Source organism: Rana temporaria, chromosome 3 (assembly GCF_905171775.1).
Source record: "Rana temporaria chromosome 3, aRanTem1.1, whole genome shotgun sequence".
Lineage (NCBI taxonomy): Eukaryota > Metazoa > Chordata > Amphibia > Anura > Ranidae > Rana > Rana temporaria.
In genome coordinates, this window is record NC_053491.1 from 203,592,491 (window position 1) to 203,611,763 (window position 19,273).

Sequence of the window (19,273 nt, forward strand, 5' to 3'; positions counted from 1 at the left end):
TTGGCATTTACATGTTAAAAAGCAATTCTGAGTGAAAAATTACAATTTTCACTGCCATCTCCTTTCCTCACATTTGAACCCCCAAACATATACATTTTTGATTACAACACCCTAGAGAATAAAATGGCGATCATTGCAATACTTTGTCACGCTGTATTTGCACAGCGGTCTTACAAGCGCACTTTTTTCACGTGTGGTTTGAATGCCGTTTACATATGCGGCCAGCTTTAGTGGAGCACCAGTTTTCCTGCTTCCTTGCATTCCCAGCTGCTATAGCAGTTGGTACTTTACATTAGTTGGGTTTTGACTAAACTTCCACCTTAACCAGCTCAAAATCTACTCTCTACCACATTCTAAGCCTTATCTATCTAGCCCTGTAAAGAAGAAATCGCTATACTTACCTGATCTGCAGCTGCTCCGGTCTGAGGCTGAGCTGTCAGCGGCAGCTTTAGTGTATGGGTGTGTGCAGGAGAGACAGCTGGCAATGGCAGACCCATAGTAAGTCTATGGGTGACGCCACTTTCCATGCATTTCACAGCCGTTGATTCTGTTCTGCGCACAGCAGCTGCCGCTGGAAACTGGACTGGGGCGGCTGCATACCAGGGTAAGTATAGTATTTTTATAAAAAAATAAAATAAATAAATAGTATCTCTTTTGGGAGCATCTAAAGAGGAGTCCCCCAAAGAGATGTAGAAGGCTACTATTGGCTGTAGTGGACATGATGGGTCATGGATATAATAAATATCAATTTTAATGTATCAAAAGTCAAGTAACACTATAAAACCTATCGCTCTTATAGCGAGTATAATAACTTGCTCCTCTTGTTTATAACAGGTCAGTGTAGCACAAATAAACCATGGTTTATAGTTTGTGCACAAACAATAGACTAATACAGTCCGGACGCCTATATAGCCACACTTGCAGAGTTCCCAGGTGGTAAATTCACAGCTGATCTTGTTGAAAAAATTTAATGATAATGGGAAAACCGAACAGGTGTGGCCCCCCCCCCCCCCCGGGGGATGCTAGGGATTATCAGATGTATAATTGCGAAGCCGATTCCGCGTAATGAAACCTGAATGCTAGATTGAGAAAGACCCTGCTCATATGATTTGGAAAGAGGTCTTCACAACAGTCCTTGTCTTAAATCTTTTGGCCCTATGGTTAAAGGGCCAGTAATACACCAGAGTCCTTCCAATTACAGAGACTTGCAGTCCTAATTATAGTATTATAGGAGTGCTTGGGTCTTGAATAGGGTTGCCACCTCATCCCTTTAAAACAGAACACATATTAATTACACAGGTTCTGTGGCTACCGTATTTGCCGGTGTATAAGGCGACCGGGCGTATAAGACGACCCCCCTAATTTTACAGGTTTTTTAAAAGATTTTTTTGCCTGTACTCACCATATAAAAAGACCCCCCTTCCGAGGCTTCATATTTCTTTCTTCTGGAGCCATATTCTTCTTCCTTCTTGCTGGAGCCAATCAACAAGCAATTTATTCTATTAATGAATACAAAGCCTGCTTGGATTGGCAGAGGCTGTAACATCATCAGCCAAAGCCTCTCTGACTCTCAAAGCCAATCCGAGTAGGCTACTGTATATAGCCTGCTCGGATTGGCAGAGGTGGTTATTCCAATCCAAGCAGGCTCTGAATTCATTTGAATACATAGCTCACCGGGATTGGCTAATAGGTATATACTGTATGTAGCCGAAGCTGCGTACAGTATTACTGCACATCCAACAGGCATCCGAGCAGCTGACCCGGCGTATAAGACGACCCCTGCTTTTTGGCCAGTTATTTTAAGTGTAAAAGGTAGTCTTATACGCCAGCAAATACAGTAATTAAGATGGTAATTAGACTCATTTGGTGCCTTACCTGCATTAAATTAGCCTCAGAACCTGTGTAATTCATATGTGTTCTGTTTTAAAGGGATGAGGTGGCAACCCTAGTGTTGAATGCTCATAATGAGGCTGCGCGTCAGTCCGTTTTTCGATTAGGCTCTACTATCAGATAAGGCACTTATGATCTGGAGCAGATAATTCAGATGTAAACAGATAATAAAGAACATGAAGGAAAATGCCATTTCTACTTTACCACCTCCGTTCATTATTGGGATATGCTATGGGATTTTTTTCTCAATCAATGATGGATAATCCCCTTCTGTTATATTCCCGGTTCTTCTCTGTGTAAATACACCTTAGTGGAGGGTAAGTAGATAAGAAGCGCTGCGTGGTATAGTGCTGATGGATTTAAAAAATTCTTCCTCATAGGTTTCTGTGACCAGTCAGCTTTTTTCCTTTTTCGTATTGCACGCTTGTGTCTCCTCTCTGCATCTCCCGTTTGACTGGGGGATTCACTCAGGCGGTGTAATGAGACTGTGTGATGTCAACGCTTTTCGCAACTGTGTGTTGTGTAGATTCGTCTGGACGGGGAGGGGGGAAGTGTATGTCTCTCCCTTTTATTCTACGTTCGCCCCTCTTTGTAATTTCTTGCAGGTAAACTTTGAAAAGACTGGAGAAAACAGACATGTTCTTTATGTATTTTTTGTTTCATGCGTTCCTTTGTAGAAATATCTGGTGTTTGATTTATGTCAAGTTGTGGTGTGGTTTTTTTTTTTTTTTTTTTTATATTATGATTTTTTTGTTATCAAAAAATAACTAAAAAATATTTAGATAACATACATTTTTAAAGCGGTAGTTCACCCACAATCCCATGATTTTACCATCGAGACAGGCATTGTAGCGCGAGCTACAGTATGCCTGTCCCGATTTTTTTAACCCCGTACTCACCTTGTAGTCGTCCATCGTAGATTTCGGCTCCCGCGGGGAATGGGCGTGCCTATGGAGAGGGAGGATGATTGACGGCCGGCCCTGGCACGTCACTCTCCCCGAATACAGCCGGAGTAGGTCTCGGCTCTTCACGGCGCCTGCGCACAGGCTATGCGCACGCGTCGTGAAGACCAAGCCTATTTCGGCTATTTCCGGAGAAGCGTGACGCGCCAGAGCCGGCCGTCAATCATCCTCCGTCTCCAGAGGCACGCCCATTCCCCGGTATCTTCGATGGACGACTACAAGGTGAGTATGGGGGGGAAAAAATTCGGGACAGGCATACTGTAGCTCGCGCTACAATGCCTGATTTTAAGGTAAAAAAAAAAAAAAAAAATTTTTTCCCGTCGATAGGGTGAACCCCCGCTTTAATGACGGTTCTCCTTCTGTAGGGACAAAGAAGGTGTGTGTGTGTGTGTGTGTGTGTATATGTGTGTATATATATGTGTATATATATGTATATATGTATATATATGTATATATATGTATATATATATATATATAATTTTCCCCCTTTCTTGCCACTCATTAGACATCTGTTGCTCCAGCATTTATGGTAACTTCTATACAGGCTAGCATTCGTTATGCAGAAAGGGGGAGGACTTTAGTGTATACACTAAAGCCTTCTGATGTATAATGATATTCATATGTTTTACTTCTGAACCTTAAATCCAAAAAAAATGCCCCCACTGAATATGGTTGAATATGGTGCAAAAAGATTTGGGCGAGATTTCCTGGAAAATGAAAACCCAGGATAACCTTTCCCAATCTGAACACCAAGCCCTAAAAGAACTAAAGGAAGCTAAAAACCTAACTATCAAAGGGAGCAATAAAGGAGGCAATGTCGTCCTAATGGACGACAAAGATTGCGAAGCAGAAGCTTACTGCCTCCTAGGAGATCTTGACACGTATCGTAGACTCCAACGTGACCCGTTCCCAATGGTTCGTGAACTTTAAATCGGAGGTTCACCCAAAAATCAACTTTCTGCCAATAGATTCAGCATACTGCTGACATCTGCAGTATGCTGTTTTTTTTTTTTTTTTTTTTTTGGTACTTATCGTTTTATCAGCGTTGTTATCCGTCTCCGAGCGGGGATTCCTTCGGGGAATAGGCGTTCCTAAGCCAAGCGTATTTGATTGACGGGCTGCTAAAGCACGTCACACCTTCCAAAAATACCCGAAGTGACACTGGAGTGTTTACTGCGCCTGCTGTGTAGAGCTGACTGCGCAGGCGCCGTAAACACTCGAGCGGCACTTCGGGTATTTTCGGAAGGCGTGACGCGCTTTAGCAGCCCGTCGATCAACTCCGCTTGGCTTAGGGACGCCTATATCCAGAAGGAATCCCCGCTCGGAGCCGGATAACATAGGCTGATAAAACGATTAGTACAAAAAAAAACGGCATACTGCAGATGTCAGCAGTATGCTGGATCTATTGGCAGAAAGTTGATTTTTGGGTGAACCCCTGCTTTAACAGTAGACTTGATGCCGTGAAGGCTGGATTATTGGTGAAACATGAGACTTGATGATGCAGTGGAGGCTGGATTATTGGTGAAACGTGAATATGAATATCTTTCAGTGGATGACTATAACATCCCCACCTTCTACTGCATCCCCAAGGTGCATAAATCTTTTGATAAACCCCCGGGAAAGCCTATCTTTTTTGCGATTCGTGGACCTCTAGATAGAATAGGTGGATATCTTGATTCACTTCTAAAAGAAATGGTATGTGACCTGAAGTCTTATGTGCAAGATACTCGCCACGTCTTTGCAAAGATTGCTGACCTCGAGGTAGAAGGCATGGTTAATAGTAATTGATGTTGAGTCATTATATACCTCCATTCCGCATGATTGCGGAATTAGAGCGGTTAAAACATCTTTAGATAAACACTACCCTCAACTCGGCCATTAAAATGAATTCTTGATTGACCTGCTTCAATTTGCCCTTTCTCACAACTTCTTCCAATTCTCCTCTAGCTTTTACCAACAAATCAGGGGCACCTCAATGGGGGCGGCATGGGCTTTGGCATATGCCTGCCTCCATTTTGGGCTTCCAGAAGAAGAGGATGTCTTCTGTCTTCCACAGTACCTCAGCCATGTACATACATGGCTGAGGTACATAGATGACGTGTTGGTCATCTGGAAGGGCGACATTAAAACTCTTCATGGATTCATTGACCAACTTGATGTCAATGACCACAACATATGTTTAACTTGTACGTATAAGGCACACATATCTTTCCTTGATTTGAAGATAGGAATGAAGAATGGCAAAATTGGCACCTGTACATACCGGAAGGAGACCGAGGCTAATACACTTTTGCAAGCAGATAGCCACCATCCATCATGGCAAAAAAATGGGATTCCAACAGGCCAGTATGAGGATCAAGTGAAATTGCTCAAAACCATCTGCTTTAAGCAAAGAAGGGAAAGAGCTACCGTATATAGAAGATTTTTGCGAACGGGGGTATTCCCATAAACGGAACAGATACGCGAAACGCAAAGCTGCCAAACGCAGTAAAAAAGCTTGCTCCTCAGACTCGAACCAGGCTATGAAAAAGACGGAATATGGCCCTGTGAGCTTGATCACTACGTACGGCTCCCAATGGGGAACCGTGCGTAAAACCTTAGAAAATTACTGTTATCCTAGCTAACAATAAAATTTGGAATGCATTTGGAATTTACCAGACAGCCAAGTTCCTCTTGGCTGTCTGAGTATCCCTGAAGCATTGGGATGTTTCCCTGTACCAAATGCAAAATATGCCCATACGTTGATAGCACTGTGTTCAACACGTGTGTTCAAGGACGCTATGGGGCAGAAAGAATATGAGATCAGAGATCTGATCAACTGTTCTACGGATAAAGTAATCTATATGCTCACATGCCCCTGCCCTAAAATGTATATCGGCAAGATGAAGAGACAACTCAAAGTAAGAATAGGGGAACACTTTAGGGACATCAGAAAGGAAAAAGACACCCAGAGAAGGGACAAGAGTCCGGTGGCTAAACATTTTGCACAACACCATCAGGGTCAAACTGATGGATTAAAAGTGAAGGGTATTTATGCCCTTAAATTACCTGCCAGAAGAGGGGATTTCGACAGAATTCTACTACAAAAGAAGTGGTGGATATTCACGTTGAAATCCCTTGCGCCACTAGGAATGAACATTGAGCTAAATTTGCAGCCCTTCTTAGATCAGTAAAATATACTTTCTTTCCTTTCCCGTACTACAGGCACTCAGGGGAAGTAAAACATATGAATATCATTATACATCAGAAGGCTTTAGTGTATACACTAAAGTCCTCCCCCTTTCAGCATAACGAAAGCTAGCCTGTATAGATGTTACTATAAATGCTGGAGTAACAGATGTCTAATGAGTAGCAAGAAAGGGGGGAAAATATGACTTTTTTGTCCCTACAGAAGAACTGTCTTTTTTTTTTTAATGTGTGTGTGTGTGTATATATATATATGTGTGTGTGTGTGTGTGTGTGTGTGTGTGTGTATATATATATGTATGTGTATATATATATGTATGTGTATATATATATGTATGTGTATATATATATGTATGTGTATATATATATATGTATGTGTATATATATATATGTATGTGTATATATATATATGTATGTGTATATATATATATATATGTATGTGTATATATATATATATATGTATGTGTATATATATATATATATGTATGTGTATATATATATGTATGTGTATATATATATATATGTATGTGTATATATATATATATGTATGTGTATATATATATATATGTATGTGTATATATATATATATGTATGTGTATATATATATATATGTATGTGTATATATATATATATGTGTGTATATATATATAATCAATCTCCGTCCAGACGAAGACAAGTAACACACAGTTGCGAAACATGTTGACGTCACACAGTCTCATGACACCGCCACCTGAGTGAATCCCCCAGTCAAAGGGGAGATGCAGAGGAGAGACACAAGCGCGCAATACGAAAAGGAAAAAAGCTGACTGGTCACTGAAACCTGAGAGGAAGGAGTTTGGAAATCCATCAGCGCTATACCACGCAGCGCTTCCCATCTACTTGCCCTCCACTAAGGTGCATTTACACACAGAAGGGGATTATCCATCATTGATTAAGGAGAAAAAAATCCCATAGCATATCCCAATAACGAACGGAGGTGGTAAAGTAGAAACAGCATTTTCCTTCATGTTCTTTATTATCTGTTTACATCTGAATTATCTGCTCTAGATCATAAGTGCCTTATCGGATAGTAGAGCCTAATCGAAAAACGGACTGACCCGCAGGGTATCTGGCACTTGAAGCAATACTAAGCAGTGTTCGGTTACTAAAACCGGATTGGATGTATATCCCTATACAGGGACTCGCATCGTCCGGTCTACAGATTTAAACAAAATGAATGCATTACACGTATGATAATCCTTCATATCCAACATAGGATCTCAGTGTAATTCAAAGTAAAATATGAGCAAGGACATTCTAATTTTTAGAAATTTGTTTATCTGTTTTGCCGATGTCGGATCGGTATACAATTGTAGCTCATTATTAACATTCAAGACCCAAGCACTCCTATAATCCTATAATTAGGACTGCAAGTCTCTGTAATTGGAAGGACTCTGGTGTATTACTGGCCCTTAAACCATAGGGCCAAAAGATTTTCAAGACGAGGACTGTTGTGAAGACCTCTTTCCAAATCATATGAGCAGGGTCTTTCTCAATCTAGCATTCAGGTTTCATTACGCGGAATCGGCTGCGCAATTATACATCTGATAATCCCTAGCATCCCCCGGGGGGGGACACACCTGTTCGGATTTCCCATTTATTTATTTTTTCAACAAGATCGGCTGTGAATTTACCGCCTGGGAACTCTGCAAGTGTGGCTATATAGGCGTCTGGACTGTATTAGTCTATTGTTTGTCAATGTCTGCGTTTCTTGTTTTTGCACAGAATATAAACCATGGTTTATTTGTGCTACACTGACCTGTTACAAACAAGAGCAGCTAGTTGTTATACTCGCTATAAGAGCGATAGGTTTTATTGTGTAACTTGACTTTTGATACATTTATTAAAATTGATATTTTTTATATCCATGACCGTCATTGTCCACTACAGCCAATAGACTCCTCCTCTTTAGATGCTCCCAAAGATACCATTTATTTTTTTATGCATTATTTTGGCTACAGCAGTAACCTCTAATTGAGTGACTGAGAACCGGGGCTCAAAGTTTACACTGGCACACATACGTGAGGGTTGGTTCATCTTTTTTGGTTTTGTAACAAGTATAGTAATTTACTTTACAGGGCTAGATAGATTAGGCTTCGAATATGACAGAGTAGGTTTAGCGTTAAAGTGGAGGTTCACCCAAAATATCAACATTATGTTATCCAGATTATTGCACCATATACACAGATTTTTTTTGGTGCTGATTTAAATATCGTGAAACAGCTGCGTAATGGTGGACTTCCGGGTTTTCCTCCCGCGGGAGTAGGCATATATGTTATTTTCCCTGGCGCCGCAGTGTTTGCTGGGACGTCTCCTCAATGTGTCCTGGGAGCAGTGTCATGCTTCCCAGGAGACAATGCGGAACGCTGTCCAGCGAAATCTTTTGAGATTTCGCTGGTCACGTGACTCATGAAGCTGGTCACGTGACTCATGAAGCTGGTCACGTGACTCATGAAGCTGGTCACGTGACTCATGAAGCTGGTCACGTGACTCATGAAGCTGGTCACGTGACTCATGAAGCTGGTCACGTGACTCATGAAGCTGGTCACGTGACTCATGAAGCTGGTCACGTGACTCATGAAGCTGGTCACGTGACTCATGAAGCTGGTCACGTGACTCATGAAGCTGGTCACGTGACTCATGAAGCTGGTCACGTGACTCATGAAGCTGGTCACGTGACTCATGAAGCTGGTCACGTGACTCATGAAGCTGGTCACGTGACTCATGAAGCTGGTCACGTGACTCATGAAGCTGGTCACGTGACTCATGAAGCTGGTCACGTGACTCATGAAGCTGGTCACGTGACTCATGAAGCTGGTCACGTGACTCATGAAGCTGGTCACGTGACTCATGAAGCTGGTCACGTGACTCATGAAGCTGGTCACGTGACTCATGAAGCTGGTCACGTGACTAGGGCAGATCTAATTCCACCATGTTAAATAAGGGCACGCATGTGAATATTGCCATTAGGCACCTGCAGACGCGAGGCTGAGGAATCCATTGAAAGAAAGGACTGGAGCAAACTGGACTGGACAAGGTAAGTGATGCGATTCCAATACGGTACTATTAGAGGCATTATGTCTCCTGTGCATATATTTCTGTACATTAAAAAAAATACAGCTAGATTATTTATTGGAAATTTAGATTATAATCTAAAATATACCTAGCACTTTTGCTTAATCATTTAAAAATATTTTTAAACTATTACTTTTTTAAATATTAAATTGTATTTACAATATATAGGATTAATACTAAAGTTAATAATCAGTAGAAAAATGAATTGCATATCTTTTATCGTGCCTTCATGCCACAAGGGAGAAATTTACATTACCTGAACAGTTAATGCTCTGAGCCTTCGCTGATGTTTCCATTGTTGTGAATGCCATCACAATGAGGCGTGAACTTTCAATGATGCCGCCTGTTGTGATGGCAACCATGAAGTTTACGACGCAGGTCGCCGTAAAGACTGCCCATACTCAGGAAAAAGCGGTGAATGCCGGGAGACGAGCATTCACTGCTTTCAGGAAGTCCGTGCTTGTGGGCTTCACAATGCCCCACAAGGAAAATGCCAGGATTGGTTTTTATAAGTATAACTTTTAAACAAAAACGGACGGGGGATGGTTTTAATCACCAAACAAGTGAGTACGAAGTTGTGATCTTAAACCCCATTGAATGCACACAAAAAAAATGATGGACCGCGAAACCTCTGCTTTAAGCAGAACACCTGTTTTCAGCAATGGATGCTCCAATTGATGCAGCCTGCCCAACGGTCAGGGCCGCCATCAGGGAGTTACAGCCATTGCAACTGTAAGGGGCCCAAGCATCTGGAGGGGCCCCACCAGGCTAGGTGAAGGGGAGCTGTGCAGTGCAGAAGAATCTCTGCAGTGTCTGCTCTGTGGCATTGAGCTCTGACTTCGAGCTCTTTACTGCCACCTCTGGCTAATATGTGCATGTGCACCCCTCGTGTGTTGCATTGCATGAACTGGGTTATGTAGTGTGATCGGCTGCAACCCCTCTGTGTCTTGGCAACATGTCAGCTTTGTGGAAACAGGAGCTGGGACCAGGTAGGAAGATCACCTTTACAAGTAGGGGCTGTGAAGGAAAGGGAGGGGGACTGTTTGTGTACAGGAAAGGGCCAGAGCTTTGTGTTTACAGATGTGTATTTGTGGGGAGCTGACATGTATACAGTATGGGGGAGGGAGCCTGATGTATATACAGGTGTGAGGGAGGGAGCCTGATGTGTATACAGGTGTAAGGGAAAGGGGCCTGACATGTATACAGGTGTGAGGGGGGCCTGACATGCATAAAGGGGAGGTCTGACATGTATATAGGTGTGAGGGGGGGGGGGGCGGCTGGCTGACATGTATTGAGGGAGTGGGGCTGAGTGTGTAAAGGAGTGAGGGGGATTGACATATACGGGAGTGAGGGGGAAGAATAAGATATGCAGATGTGGGGTTCTGAGTGTGTACAGGTGTGAGGGGGTGGGCTAAGTGCGTATTCGGTGGGATGGCCCGTGGGCAGGCCCAGGGAATGTTGGTCAGGTGCTGGGGGGGGCGCAGGCCTAAAGCTGTGTAAGGGGTCCAAAAATTTCTGATGACTGCCCTGCTAACGGTTCTCAACGTTTTGTAACCTTAGGGCTCTTTTCACACTGGTGCAATACAAGAACCCCGCGAATGTTCACGCATCACACTTCAGTTCACACTTTCATATGTGAACTGCTGGGAGTGTCAATAGTAAGTTAATTATGCCCCCAAATCAGTTTGCATATTGCAGTGCGAGCTGTCAATTCGGACAGGAATCTGATTGCATGGGTGTGAACAGCGATGTGTTCCGATTCTGGGGAGGACCAAAAAAGGTCCAGTGCGAGTTTGGTCCGAATGCAATGTGAATTCAGCCATTCAATCTGTATGGCTGAGTTTGCGAATCACATCCGATGTCGGACAGCCTCCTCTATATTTAGCATTGTTGGTACTAGAAGAATTTTTACGCATTAAAGTGTGTAGACACTAATATAGACAATACTAAAAATAAATCTGGCTGTTTTTTTTACAGGGTCTCTTTAAGAGCATTGCTTTGTCCCAGAGGTTTTCTGTGTTGCAAAAATAGTTTAAGTCAACCGTACAGACTTTTGTGGTTTTTGATATGCGTTCATTCCAAGGTGTCTCCAGCAAATATTGGATCGGATGTGGGGGATACATATAGGCAATGCTAAACTGGAGCAGTGGGACAGAGTTCCTCCCATAAACTCAGTTCACATTTGCATGCAAAGTTCTGTTCCCATAGCATACAAAAACACGTGTGCTATTATAGTTGTGGTATTCATTCATTCATAATGGTACCCCAACACACCTTAAGGTGCTTGCGGTTTCTTTTTTTTTTTTTTTTTTTTTTTTTCAGGTGCTTGCGGTTTAAGTGAGCCAGAATGCATGGTAGAAAAATAGCATGTGTTCTGGTGCAGTGCAATAATCAAAAAGGAGCGATACTTTGGCATTTTAGTCTGTTGAGCAGACCATTTAAATGGGCTACACTAACTTGGCGCATGTTAAACGCCCATTAAACCAGCACATTGTCACCAATACATTGTCGCAGACTGGGCCTTAGCTGTTCTAAAGTAGGACTGTAAGAATTTGTATTTATTTATTTTTGTCTGGAGTGAAACTTTCTCCTTTTTTTAAAGCGATAAATCTGCTGAAAACCTGTGCAAACCGGTCTATTGTCTGTCTGGTTTTGTGTTTTTGTTTTTATTGGGGGGGAAAAGGCAACTCCCAGTTATACTTGTATAATCTACACACACTAGTGAGTGAGTCGGAGCTGTGAGCATTAGTTTCCGTTAAAGCCAGGTTCCTCTTTTTCGTATGTACTCTTGTTGGATTAATCTGGGCACGTTATGCCCTGGTGACTACACAGTAACTGAGGGGATATTGACACAAATGTAAACCTATTCGAATTCCTCCACTTCCTATTTTTTTTGATTAACGATGATTAAACAATTTCTTGTAACAGTCAGTAATGTGCCCCCAATTTAATTAAAATTTTTAAAATAAGCTTGTTCTGATGTAGAGAATAGTAGCTTTGCTGTCTTGACACAATACTTTTTGAGTTGCTGTCCCAGAACAAACATTTGGTTATTTAGAACAGTAAACAGTTCTGTGTACTCTTTCTGGCTCAGTGATTCAAAGTATTAAACCTTTTTGTATTTTTTCATTTTTAATGCAATAGATCTTTATTCTATGAATATTTTGTGATATGTTTACATGCACGCAATATATTGTGTGCAAATACCATGTTAAAATTTAGCTATTTGATACTGGGTTTTAAAATTTGTCTAATTATATTCCCTTTTCTTCTAATGCAGGTTTGAGTGGAAATCTGTCAGACCTTGAACGGAGGCAAGAAGTATTTGGAAAGAATCTTATACCTCCTAAAAAGCCAAAAACTTTTCTTCAGTTAGTATGGGAAGCATTACAGGATGTAACATTAATTATTCTAGAAATAGCAGCCATAATATCTTTAGGCCTTTCTTTTTACCGACCTCCTGGTGGAGATAATGAATGTAAGTATTGCACAGAATAACTGGCCTTTCTATTACAGGCATGTCTGGACTTCCTTGTGGCATTCAGCCTGTTTTAAAGCAAAGGCCCCATGCATGTGGGTCAAAAATATTGCTTTTAGACTCCTGGCATTTCATTTTTTTTTAATATTTTTTTTAAACCTATGACAGTATTTAATGTGCATATGCACCTTGTGTCATTTACAGGAGTATTTTAGTCTTTTTCAGGGGCATAAAAAAATGCCCCTAGCCCTTCCTTGCTTTTAAAGTACAGTTTACCAGTGTAATTTACAGCCATACGCACATAAACTTATTAGAATGGCCAGAATAAATTAATACTCTGACTACTAGAATGCATTTGCACTCAATGCCATACGTGCATAATTGTATCTACAAACGCAGCATTAGAGGCATTTTTTTCTGACAGTGTTTATATAATGCACATATTTTCTCTTTCGTTCATTGAAGGACACAGCACTTTTAATCTTGACCTTAGGGTTATATCGCCACCTTCAGGAGAGAACTAGACAGAACATGTAAAAATGGCAAAACTACATAGTACCGCCATGGGGGCGGTTCTACTGGCTATAACCTGCATCCAGCAGCTCCATTTTTTTTTCTACCTAGTGTAGAAGTACCTGGCTCCCAGTGGGGGAACATTGGTCCTGGAGATTTTTTTTTGTCTTTTTTTGCGTTTTGTTTATTCCTGTAATCTACTATCAACAGCCAGGCTGGGTGACTGGCTGGATAATATAGATCCTGGTAGTCTCCCCAGCCATCGAGTGTAGGCCCTAGCTACACGCTGGGTCAGCCACGACATGCCTCTTCTGATCCAGGGGTAGCCGGCGTGCTATATGCTGCTGTCCGTGTCAGTGTGCTGTGGCCGACAGCCACCCCGTACCGCTCGGCTGATGGCTCTGTCCGCGGAATGCGTCCAGCAGTCCCCACCGGAAGGGGTAAGTATGGTTCCACCTATCCCAGCAGGATGGAGCAGCTGGGCATTCCCTGGGAGGTCGAATACTGGGTCTCTCACTCTCTCCGTCTTTTCCCTCCTCCCCATGCTTGGGCGGGGGTCCTCCAGGGGGGGATTCAGATTCCGGACGGGGCTGTGCTGTGTATGGGGTCCTCTCGCCTCTTCCCTATATTTGGGCCTTGTGGTGTGTTTGAGGCACATTTTGTGGGAAACCGATGCACAGGCCGGGTGGTCGCGGCCATTTTTCTGTAGCCTTAGTTCAGGGAAGTCCGGCGGCCATTTTTCCGGAGCCCTTAAGCGTGCTGAGGCGGCCATTTTCTAGTAGTCTCAGCTTGTTTTTGCCTCTAGCACTGGGGGATTTTCGTCTGGAACGGCGCTAATCACACAGAGCACCTCGTGAGGGAGAGCGGACGGCAGCACAGCGCAGTACCTGGGTCTGGGTGGTGAATCATACGGGGGGCCCTCAGTCTGTGGCAGCTAGGAGGGTGGACTTTTTTAGTGTGGCTTGCCTTTGGTCCCTAACGGGTGTCAGGCGAGTGTGGGTCAGCATGGCGTCAGAAGCTGGCGCTTCTTCTCCAGACATACCTGTGGTGGCAACCATTGCACCTGCAGTGCCTATGGACGCTTTGTCGCTGGTCCTGGAGTCTTTTGTTGCCAAGGGGGAGTAGCGTGCAGGCACAAGGGGGTAAAAAACTGCCCCCTGCCCCACCGTCTTCTGGGGAAAGCTGATTCAGACTCGGGCCTTGCTGTGGCAACCAGCCACTGTTCTGAAGCTTCAGAGGATGCGGACCAGGACCATTCGGACAGTGAGGATGATTCCGTGTCAGTGCAGGAAAGGGCGCTTGTAGGAGCGCCTATCACAGCGGTGCTGGATACCCTAAAGATGAAGGATACAGCGGGGGCATCTACAGAGGTGTCGGTGCCTTTTGGGTCTCACAAGCTGGCCCACACGGGTAAGGTGTTTCCCTACCTGACCTATTTTGATAAATTTATCTACAAAGAATGGGAACGCCCGCAGCGGGCCTTTTTGGTCCCAAAACGCACGTCGGTGTGTTACCCCTTTGAGGATTCTTTCCTGAAAAAAAAAATGGACACCTCCCCTGATTGTGGACCCCCGGTATCCAGGTTAAATAAGGTAACCACGATTCTGGTGGAGGGGGACACCTGCTTTTACCTGCTGAAAGGAGGCCAGAGGCGGTTGCCCAGTCCATGTTTACGGTGGTGGGGTCAGCATTGCGCCCAGTGTTGGCTATGACCCTGGTGTCTCAGACGTTTACTGAATGGGCAAAATTGTTGAACCATGGCCTTGCTTTCTAGAACCTCAGTATCTACTGTGGTGCCTGATTTGGCTAAAATGCTGGTCTTCATCTAAGAAGGCTCTGGCGGATTTGCCTTTTCAGGGAGAGATGCTCTTTAGAGTGGGGGGTCGTCTTTGGGAGTTTGCAGCTCGGTGGACATCCCTGCTTTCAGACCAGTGGGTCTGCAAAGTGGTTTTATCAGGATACAAGATGGTTTCTTTCTTGTCCATCAAACAGGTTTTTTTCCCACCAACCTTCATCTTCCGGCGGGAAGCCTGGTTTGGGGCAGTGCAGGACCTGCTGCTACACGGAGTGAGTGTCGGTGCCATCGCAGGAACGGTTTCAGGGCTTCTACTCCAATTTGTTTGTAGTCCCAAAGAAGGAAGGGGTCCGTCCGATCCTGGACCTCGAGGCCCTCAACAGCTTTGTGAAGGTGCAAAGGTTCAGGATGAAATCGGTTCGCTCTGTCGCTGCACTCCATCCGGGGGATTTTCTGCCGTCCCCGTATAACAAGGACGCATACTTGCATGTCCCTATATGCTTCGGGCATCAGGTTTCTGCGGTCTGCGGACGGGCACGAGCACTACCAATTTTTATCTCTCCCTTTTTGGCCTGGCATCAGCACCAAGGTGCTCGCCCCGATTCTGGCCTTGCTGAGACGGTGAGGAATCGCAATCGTGGGCTACCTGGGCGACCTCCTGAGAGCAGCTTCCGCCTCATAATTGGAGGAGGATGTGGCGATCGCCAGTCAGACTCTTCAGGAGTTCGGTTGGGTTCTGAACCTCCAGAAGTCGGTGTTGGTACCGACTCAACGCCTGGAGTACCTGGGCATGATTCGAGACTCCTCAGAGGCAAGATTTTTTTCTCCCTTCAGACAAACTGCAGACTCTTTGGACTGCGGTGAAGTTGTCGGCGCCCCACAATTGGTCGTCGCTGCGCTTCTGCATGCAAGTCCTGGGTCTCATGTTAGCCACTTTCGTGGTGGTACCGTATGCTCAATTCCACACTTGCAAAAGGAGATCCTGTCCAAATGGGACAAATCTCCGTTGTCTCTGGATTGTCAAATTCGGGTGAGCCTTCGGTCCGGGAAGTTGTTCCTTCCTTTTCATTGGACTGTAGTCACGACCTGACGCCAACCTGACCAGTTGGGGGAGTTTGGGGCGTACAGTCTTCACAGGGCCGCTGGATGCAGGAAGCCTGCCGACTACCGATCAATGTACTGGAACTTCGGGCGATCAGGCGGTGCCTCTCCACATGGTCGCGGAGGCTACAGGGACACTCAGGATCCAGTCGAACAACACCGTGGCGTATATCAACCATCAAGGAGGAACAAGGAGCTTGGCTGCAGCATTGGAGGTCGCTTACATCCTGAGGTAGGCAGAGCGGCGCGTGCCGGCTCTATCAGCTGTGTACATTCCAGGTGTAGAAAACTGGCAAGGCAGATGCTGTGCCAAGGGGAATGGTTGCTACATCCGGAGGTTTTTCCAACTCCTTTGCCTGAGATGGGACACGCCGGATATGTATCTCCAGGCTTCTTGACTCAATCGGAAGGTACTAAGGTTTGTGGCCAGGTCCAAAGATCTCTGGGCGGACGCGGTGCATGCGTTGGTGGCTCCATTATGGGGCATTATCGGCTGATTTTATGCCTTTCTCTCGATAAAACTTCTCCCTCGGCTGCTTTGCAGAGTGGCGGCCGAGGGGATTCCGGTGAATCTGATTGTCCCAGATTGGCCTCGGCGCCCCTGGTATGAATGGTGGTGGATGTTCCTTGGCAACTGCCGATGCGAGAGGACCTTCTGTCGCAAGACCCTATACTTCATGCTGCTTTACAGTCGCTGGCTTTAACGGTTTGGCCAGTAATCTCCATTATGATGATGGTGCGGAAGTCATCTTCTCGTCAGATTTATCATCGCACATGGCCTACATCTCTGTGTGAGGAAATGGGGTGGCGTCCGCGTACGTATTTGGTTTCCAGGGTTCTGCTATTTCTGCAGCGGGGCGTGGATCAGAAACTTGCCTTAAGCACCATTAAGGGGCAGATATCAGCCTTGGCTGTTTTTTTTTTTTTTTATAGCGTCCCTGGGCTCATTCATTGGTGAGTACGCCTGTGCAGGGCGTTTGACATGTGGCCCCTCCGGTTTGACCACCACTGCCTCCGTTGGATTATAACCTGGTGCTCTCGGTACTTCAGAAACCGCTGTTTGAAAACTTTAGGGAGATCCCCCTATTGTCACTCTCTCAGAAAGTAGCCTTTCTGGTGGCTATTACATATGCCAGGTGGGTTTCTGAGTTGGCGGCCTTGTCTTGCAAGTCTCTTTATCTGATCCTCCACAAGGATAAGGCGGTGCTGCAGCCTTTGTTTATTCCCAAGGTTGTTTCGGCGTTTCATCTGAATGAGGACATTGTGCTTCCATCCTTATGCCCTCGGGCGTTGCATTCCTTGGACGTGGTCCAGGCTCTGTGGGTGTATCTGTCGGCCTACGGCTCAGTTTCGGAGGTCGGATTACCTGTATCGGTAACTTGCCCAAAGAAGGGCCTGGTGGTCTCGTCGGCCACCATTTCACGGTGGATTAGACAGATCGTGATCCAGGCTTATGCCTTAAAGGGGCCGACGCCTCCCTTTCCTGTCACGGCACATTTAACCAGGGTAATTGGTGCCTCCTAGGCTTTGACATCAAGGGTCAGTTTCTCAGGTGGGTACGGCGACGACCCGGTCGTCCGTTCACACCTTCACTAAATTTTACAAGGTTGATATAAGTGCATCTGCGGATGCTTCCTTTCGGCCACAAGGTTTTGCAGGCGGCTGTTTAAGGTTGCAACTCCTCCGTTGAGGAGCTCTGGTTGTTTGAGTGAAGTTTTTTTGCTTGTTCCCACCCCTCGTTTTTTTACATTGCTTGGGGACGTCCCTAAGGTCAAGATTAAAAGTGCTGTATCCATCAATGAACGAAAAAAAATAGTTTTGCGTTAAATCCCTTTCTCTGAAGTTCATTGACGGACACAGCACCCACCCCTTCTTTTTTTGTTTGTACTGCTTTTTGACAAACTGAGCTGCTAGATGCAGTGTGAGGGGTTATAGCCAGTAGGACCGCCCCCTGTGCAGTTTTACTGTTTTTACACGTTCTGCCTAGTCCTCTCTTAAATGTGTGCGATATAACCCTAAGGTCAAGATTAAAAGTGCTGTCCGTCAATGAACTTCAGAGAGAGATTTTATGGCGAGTACAAAAATCCTATTTTATTTTTTCGTTTTGCAGGTAAAAAAAAGAATTTTTTAGGCCTCATGCATACTGGATGTTTTTACAGCTGCTTCTTGGGGCGTTTTTTTTTTTTTTTTTTCTTGCTCCTAAATGTCCCTCCTATGTTGGCAATGCACACATAGGCTTTTAGCAGCATTTAGACCCGTTTCACACTGAAGGTGCTTTACAGGCATTTTTAGTGCTAAAAATAGCATCTGTAAACTGCCTCCCCAGTGTGAAAGCCCGAGTGCTTTCACACTGGGGCAGTGCGCTTGCAGGATGGGGGGAAAAAAAGTCCTGCAATCAGCGTCTTTGGGGATGCGGGAGCAGTGTCTACACCACTTCTAAACTGCCTTTGCCATTGAAATCTATGGGCAGCGCTGCCAAAGAGCTTGGACAGCTGCGTTTTTTCGGGTGCCTTTAACCCCTTCTTTAGGGTTAAAAGCGCCCCGATCCTGCTCGCACAGCTGGCTCGAGATGGCCTTCAGTGTGAAAGGGGTCTTGGTGGCAGGAGCTTTTAGACGCAGAAGAAAAAATCACTATGCCAGTGCGTCCAGAAGCAGCATAGTTTGGGCAGAAATAAAAAAAATTACGCTACTACAAGCTGCTAGAAGTTGCTCAATATGCCTAAATTCTAGTGCTTGAGCATTAATTGCAGTGGCCAGAATAAAAGCTTAAAGCGGAGGTTCACCCTAAAACAATTGTATACCATTACATCCAGCATACTTCCGCCATCTACAGTATTCTGGTTTTTATTTCTTTGCCGTACATACCGTTTTATTGTTTTCCCCCCGGCTTCCGGGTTCTGACTCCCGCGGGAGTGGGCGTTCCTATTGAGAGGTTAGATGATTGATGTATGGTGAAAAACTTCCCTTGGCGCATAAGGCGTGTCACCAGTTTTCCGTAAATAGATGACCTGCGAGTGGGCTCCATACGGCGCCTGCACCCGCCGTGTAGAGCCGACTGCGCAGGCACCATATAGAGCCGACTCGCAGGTCGGCTATTTACGGAAAACTGGTGATGCGCCTTATGCGCCAAGGTAAGTTTTTCACCAGACGTCAATCATCTAACCTCTCAATAGGAACGGCCACTCCCGCGTGAGTCAGAACTCGGAAGTTGGGGGGGGGGGGGGGAGAATAACG

General features: G+C 44.8%; 1 protein-coding gene across 4 annotated transcripts in view; it reads left to right on the top strand.

The window, feature by feature from the left end:
• ATP2B1 (ATPase plasma membrane Ca2+ transporting 1) overlaps positions 1-19,273 on the top strand; it is a 236,509-nt gene that overhangs the window by 91,191 nt on the left and 126,045 nt on the right. For all 4 annotated transcript variants that reach the window (XM_040344148.1, XM_040344149.1, XM_040344150.1 and 1 more), the window contains one exon: positions 12,433-12,630. In XM_040344148.1, the coding sequence (XP_040200082.1) occupies positions 12,433-12,630 (198 nt within the window). The remainder of the gene's footprint in view (positions 1-12,432; positions 12,631-19,273) is intronic.